The 7,050-nt window shown below is 35.7% G+C and overlaps 1 protein-coding gene across 1 annotated transcript; it reads right to left on the bottom strand.

Annotated features, from left to right (window-relative positions):
- LOC109233439 (BOI-related E3 ubiquitin-protein ligase 1-like) lies at positions 2,682–5,185 on the bottom strand. Its single transcript, XM_019399319.1, has 4 exons — positions 4,442–5,185; positions 4,206–4,315; positions 3,713–4,068; positions 2,682–3,618 (listed from the first exon to the last, which is right to left on the bottom strand). Exons 1-4 carry the CDS (start codon positions 4,486–4,488, stop codon positions 3,100–3,102), a joined length of 1,032 nt encoding a protein of 343 aa, XP_019254864.1. The 5' UTR covers positions 4,489–5,185; the 3' UTR covers positions 2,682–3,099.

The following is a 7,050-nucleotide window of genomic DNA, read 5'->3' as shown; positions in this document are numbered from 1 at the left end:
GTGTAGGGGAACTACCCCTTAGGATTTGAGTCGTTGGTGCTAATTGTGTTATGTGAAGTCTGTGTACGTGAGGTGACGAGTACGTGCTCGGGATTATTTGTGAAAATTTGACCGTTTAAGTCTCTCAGATTCTTATGTTCATTAGATATGAAGTTGTTTCGTCATGTTAAATCCCCCATTTACTAGTTTCACCTCTACGTGTCTTAATTGGAATTAATTGCTTCATGTTCCACCATTATTGCCGATTAAACTCTTATGTGCCTTAACTGAAATTGTTACCTCTTTTATTACCATGCTATCCTTTCCTAATTGCTTATCCTTAATTGAAGTTATTATTATCTCTTCTATAATTGTCTATCCTTAATTGAAGTTATTATTATCTTTTCCGTAATTGCTTATCCTTAGTTGAATTTATTGTATCTCTTCCGTAATTGCTCAACCCTAAATGAAGTTTTGTTATCCTTTATCATAGTTGACTTATCCTAATTTGGAATTATTGGCTCATGTTATCTCCCTGATCGCCGAATTGTACTTTTGTGGAATAATTGCTACACATTATCTCTTTCTTGTCGAGCTATTTCTATGTTGTATCATTAGTTTCTGTTGTGTCTTTTCTTTGTGAGCTCGTTCTTCCATATTCTTTTTATTTTGAAGTTACTAAGTTGTTTTACTGGCCGTATTCTCGTGTTATTGTCGTTGTTACTGTTGTATTCAGTGTCGTTGAGCCGAGGGCTATGTGTGATTGTGATATTGAAACTATTTTGATGAAATATTGTGGCATGTGGGCACATATTGTGAAAGTCATTTATTTTAGTTGTATGCTTTGACATACTTGTTGTTGTTGGGAGAATTGTTATTGTGTTTGCACGAGGTTTCTGTCGTGCGGTTGTTATTGTGTTGCACGAGGTTTCTATCGTACTGTTGTTATTGATATGCATGCGGTGGTATAAGGTCTGGGTGTTGAAACACATGTAGTGAGATAAGGTGGGCTTGAAACGCGTGGCTAGTAGGGGAACTATTAGAAGCCATGCGGTATAAGAAGATAGGCTAAAACGCAGGATGCTATTTCGGTAAAAATAATTTCAAAAACTAAATATAAAGGCTCCCGCAGTGATATAAGGAAAGTTGTGATTCATTTTACAATTTGAGACTACGAGGCGGTACCTCAGGAGGGCTCTTGTTGTCAGTTCCCCTTTTCTGTGCACTTGTCTTTGATTGTACTACTAATTGTTTTCCTCTTGTTGCTCTATTTGCTCAGATCTATGTAGCTAATCTTGTTGTGCTTGTCGTTACGTCCACTTCATTGCTGTCTTATTTATATTGTATATTTAATGGTGATCGTTTCTTATGTGCTATTCATTATCTCTACACGTAGATGAGTCACCCATATCGGTTTAAGAAGATGAATTCTGACGTTATTGACCATTACATGTACTCTTGTCTACTTGCCTTTTGTGTGAGAGTTGTTCTCTAGGCACGTGAGTCGTTCGTGCGGTTATGAACCGAAACGTGGACACAAGATGTCAAGTGATTATGGTTCAAGAATTGGGACCCGTGAGCTGTAATTATGAGGTTCGGTACCTCGTGGAAATGCTTGAACAAATTTGGTTTGAAAGCGGTTGCTCTTGTTGAGTTGTTACTGATTTTTCCTCTATTTTGGTTTCACCGAACTTAGACTGTGTCCAACTTACTCTACAACATTATACCTGATTGCTTCTTGTTAAATATTGCTTTTATAGGTGTACCGTTGCAAGTATTGTTTGCTATTCCTTACCCTGCTTAGTTGTATATTAATACCATTTCACTATTAGTTCACTTTCACACTTGTTTAAGTTGTTTAGTCCGGTAGGCGTCTTGACTGTCCCCCGTCATTACACCACCGATGTTAGTCTTGATACTTACTTGGTACCATTGTTGTGTACTCATATTATGCTTCTACATATTTTTGTGCAGGTCCAGGTGCCACGGTTATTGTTGATTATTAGCTGGTTGGTCGAGCTGTGAGGACTCAAGGTAAACCTGTCGTCGTGTTCGCGGGCCTCGGAGTCACCTTATGATATTGTACTTGTACTGTTTAACTTCCATTCCGAATAGTTGTATTTAGGTATTCTTCTAGTAACTCAGTATAGCTTATGACTTGTACTACCGGTTTTGGGATTGTAAGTTGTGCTTAAAGATCTCTAATTCAAAATTTTTGATGGTTAAATTCTTCTATTAATTCAGTAAGTGTAAGGCTTACCTAGATGGTTAAATTTTTGATGGTTAAATTCTTCTTTAAATTCAGTAAGTGTAAGGCTTACCATCAAAATTTTTGATGGTTAAATTCTTCTATTAATTCAGTAAGTGTAAGGCTAGGTGCCGTCACGACATCCTATAGAGGAAAATTGGGGTCGTAACAGCCATATTTTTCTTGAAACCGATTTTATGTCATATTATAATATATGTCATCTACAACAACATGTTATTATAGCAATCAAAAATATCGTAATGAACGTGGCCAGCTGTTATAAAGAGGTTTGACTGTATTTGGTTAAAATGAAGTTTAATTCTTCTAAATTTGTCTATCACTACTTCCGTAGTTATTTTGTCACTTCCAAATACTACACAGCCTCACTTTAATAATTATTTCCCTTTCTTGTAGTCTAGTGTCTCCACCCAAAGACAATGTGATGCATGTACTAGACAACAATGTAGTGTAGTAATTTTCATAACATTAGTTAAGGAAAACTAGTTTTATAGTTCTATGAGACAGCAAATAAAAGACTTTTGGAAATAAATTGAAATTATAAAAAAGGACAAAAAAGAACAGAAAAGGCAATGCCTCTCCATTTCACAATGAACAACATCTCCAAGTTTTTTTCACTTCAAGAAGAAAAAAGAATAAAGAACAAAGGTTTGTGTCCTCAAAATGGAGCCAAAAGAAAAAAAAGCAAGTCGAAGAGTAAAAGAAAAGAAGAAACTTTTGAAGAAAGAAATGTATGATGAATATATTTCATTATTTAGTTTTTATGTTTTCTTTTCTTAATTTCACTTTTACTCCATTTAAGTTGGAATCCATGGGCCTGGGCTGCAAAGAACGTGGGCCAAGAATTGGGCTCCCTAACACAGAAAGACCTCAACGCTTGTTGTTCTAATGCAGAGACAGAGTGGACAAGCTTGAAGCGCAGCATCACAATCCGTACAAACACACAAATGCCGACACGGCAAAAGCACCACCGACGCAACTCGCTTCCGGCAACCCTTGCAACTCGGCCCGGTTGACTCAACGACTCGGTCGGGGTCAACGTAGACCGACTCAGCATCTTCCGCTTCGCCGCCATCACTCTCCGGGAGGTGCGCATTGCACCCTCCGGCGCCGTTATTGATCATCGCCTGCTGTAGCTGTGCCTGCAGCGTGGCCGCCGTGAATTCCTCCGCTTTCGCCCTTGCCTGCCACGCCTGCGCCTCCGCACTTAGCTGCGCTGCACGCGCCTCTAACTCCGCGTTGCGCCGAACCGCTTTCTCCACCTCGGCTTCCTTCTCCTTAAGTTGGCGTGCCATCGTTTCCTCGACGGCCCCGAGCAGCGCACGATAGTGTGTACGCCTTTTCTCCTCTAATGTCCGCCTCAATTGTTCTCTCTGTAAAATCCAACTAAATCTAATTATTCATTGCAATTCAGCAAATACAATAAGTAATCTTAAAAAGAATAGGAGTATTACATTTGAAAAATACCTGAACATGGAGGATATGTTCAATTTCGTCGCGCTGCTGTTTGATAATTGTGGAAAAGTCTTCTGTTAATATTGAATAGAAGGTTGATGATTGAGAAGATTGAGGAGAAAGAGAATGATGTTGTTTTTGTTGATGCTGATGTTGTTGCTGGTGTTGTTGTAGCTGTTGGCCGGAAGCTAAACGGAGGCCGGTTGAGACAACATTTAGTTGATGCGTATGGAGCTGAGTTAAGTCAATGAGCTGCTGCTGCGGCTGAGATTGCATTGATGAGATTAATGGATTCATTGCTGCTGCCGTTGCACTAGTGGTGTGGGCGGTAATTTCTCTTCTTCTTTTACAGGAATGATTGGAGCCAGCTGCCATAGCCAAAAGAGTAATAAGGTTAATTACTTCTTTATTCCTATTGAAGTTTTTGTGGCACTACTTATTAAGAAATGATAAACAAAACATTCAATCAATCAACTAATTGAATATAGAGTTCCTGTTCTATTACCTCCTGGATTGAATAGCATTTGTGTGTGATCAAGAATTGATGCTCCACCAGGTTGAGGTTGCGACGAGTAATCATCATTGCTAAGTGGATTCTTTCGTTCTTGTACGCTTCTGCAACGAAGAGAATGAAAATCCCATCAAGGAACTAGTAAGTAATAAATAAAAAGATAAAAAAGAAAATCAGAGGTAAAGGGGAGGGAGTGTTCTTTGATTGGGAGGTGTGTAGAATGCAGATACCTGTTTAAAAGGAGAACATTTGATGGATATTGAGCTTGAACGGCCATTTAAAAATGAAGGTTATATGATCGAAACAGAAAGGTAAATATATGGAGAAAAGGGTGTCAAGTTGAAGATATGCAAACAAGAATTGTGATAGCAATGAAGAGAGATTGTGATTTGGCTCTTAATTGGTAAAGAGGGTGGTGAGAAAGGGAAGGCCTAATTAAGGCTAACACATGAACAGCATGAATCAGGAGAAGAAGATGCCCCAAACTATGGAGGACTATATAACCTAACCAAAGGAAATATCAAGAAAATGAAAAGAATTAGACAAATGTCTTGTATATAGGGAAAAGAAAGAAACTTTTGATTCTTGAGAGAGAGACTAGAGAGGGATTCGGAGTTTAAAGAGAAAAAATTGCGGAGTTGAATGAGTTTTTTTTTTTTTTTTTTTATGTCTGAGAAGAAGAAACCACCAACATGACCATTACTGACCCACACTTTGTTTCCACCTAAGAAACTTTTACTTTGTTTCGCCTGCCTTGATTGCTATGCTATATGCTTTTTTCAAAGCATATGGGAGAGAGAGAGAGAGAAATAGAAGGAGATGCGATCAAATCGAATCAGTCCAAAGAGAGACAGAGAAAGAGAGAGGCAGGCCTCTTATTCTGGTTCCTTGTTTCCTTGCTCTTCTCTTCTTTCGCGTGGGCTTTGGCTTTTCTTTAAAGATGGAGGGACTCTCTCGTGTTTCTCATCTATCTCCTCCTATTTCTAATCCATTACTTGTATTCATTATCTTTTTAACTTTCACTTGGGGTCTGTTTGGAAAGCCACGAGGTAATTGGAATTGGTGTAATTACTAGGGTAGTAATTACATAGTATTACACAGTTGTGTAATTACGACGACATGTTTGTTTGTCATAGTGTAATTACACTGTAATTACTAGTTTACTGTTTGGTTGCACAAGTGTAATTACACAATTAGATAAAATTTTAAATGAAGTAATTATCAAAACTTGAAAGTTAATATAATAAATATTGCCTATAAATTTTTATAAGTATAAATGATACTATATTTGGTATTTAAGATATATATTTTTCGTGAATATACATTAATTAGTAATCATATATTTATAACTAATATTGTAAAAAATAATTTTTATATATTTTCTAAATTAATACTAATTTAGATACTTACAAAAACTAAAAAAAAATGTTTTGTAAAATATATGGAATTCATGTTTGATAAAATAAATTAATACTTATAAATATAATGTCATAACATTATTCAAATGAACAACATGCAATATGAGCCAATACTACTAAAACAAGTAGATTTGAACCATGAATATAACATAATTTAAAATCCAAAAAAAATAGTTTAACATATGTCGAATTCCAACATAATATAGTAAGTTCCAGTACAACTTAAGATTATGAAACATAATAAGTTTATAACCACATTCAACAACGAAATTTCACTTTAATTGCATCACTCATTATATACCAAGTTTGTTAATGATTATTTCTAATATTAGGAGGTGTAATTTCAAAAAATAGAATAATAAAATAAATAAATAATAAAATATAAGCAATTTCATGGAATCACTAGAAGTAAAGCTAGAGAAATAAAATATAAATAATGTACAAAGACAATATATTTTAAAATTTCAAAAACAATTAAAAATAAAAATAAAATTAAAAAAAATTAAAAATAGAAATAAAAAGTTATAAAGAAAGAAAAATAAAAATAAAAGGAAATAAACTAAAAAGCAACCTTGTAATTACACTGTGTAATTACCACCAATTCTCACCTCCCCCTTGAGAATTGGAGAGTGTAATTACACCCCTCCAATTACACCCAATTCCATGCTGACCAAGTAATTACTTGGCCAAACAAACATGCCAAACTGTGTAATTACACTCAATTACACCCAAATCCAATTCCTAAGTGGCTTTCCAAACAGGCTCTTGGTTTAAGGTTATTTTCCTCCGCAAGATTTATAGTAGTAGTGTTTTTCGCATCATCCATATAAACATACATACCAAAGGGTAAATACTTACCCCTACTAAATGTTCATGTCAAACTAGTTAAAATTAAAGTTAGCATACATATCACGTGACTATGATTAAACGATAAATGTATGTATTTAAACAATTATTTTGTATTCGTTGATTTGCTATAAAATTGAGTATGTCAGGTAGGAGTGACAAACGGGCGGGTCGGGTTGGATATGGTTTGGGTCGAAGACGGGTAATGAAAAAACGGATAAATTATCCAACCCGACGCATATTTAATATGGATAAAAAATGGGTTAACCGTCGATAATATGGGTAACCATATTGTTCATGACTTCTTGCATATGATCATTTTTGGGAATAGTTTCCCTAACTTGAGGAACCCCCTATTTGAGGCTTTACAAGTAAAAGTTAGACTCATTGGTTATTGTTACCCATTGGTTATCCATTTTCCAAATGGATAATATGGTTCTTATCCATATTTGACCCGTTTTTAAAAAATTCTTTATCCCACCCAGTTTTTAGTGGATAATATGGGCGGTTAACTGTTTTCTTTTAACCATTTTGCCACCCCTAATGATAAATTTATACTCCTACCGGAATATTAG

This window comes from Nicotiana attenuata, chromosome 10, assembly GCF_001879085.1.
Source record: "Nicotiana attenuata strain UT chromosome 10, NIATTr2, whole genome shotgun sequence".
NCBI lineage: Eukaryota > Viridiplantae > Streptophyta > Magnoliopsida > Solanales > Solanaceae > Nicotiana > Nicotiana attenuata.
The sequence above is the reverse complement of the archived record's forward strand: the minus strand, read 5'-3'. Positions and strand labels throughout refer to the sequence as shown.

Bases quoted from the DNA above. Each gene is read 5' to 3' on its own strand.
- LOC109233439 (XM_019399319.1), bottom strand. From the start codon at position 4,488: ATGGCCGTTCAAGCTCAATATCCATCAAATGTTCTCCTTTTAAACAG. The intron at 4,069-4,205 runs GTAATAGAACAG...TGGCTATGGCAG, and splicing joins AATGCTATTCAATCCAGGAG to CTGGCTCCAATCATTCCTGT. The intron at 3,619-3,712 runs GTATTTTTCAAA...TGGATTTTACAG, and splicing joins AACATATCCTCCATGTTCAG to AGAGAACAATTGAGGCGGAC.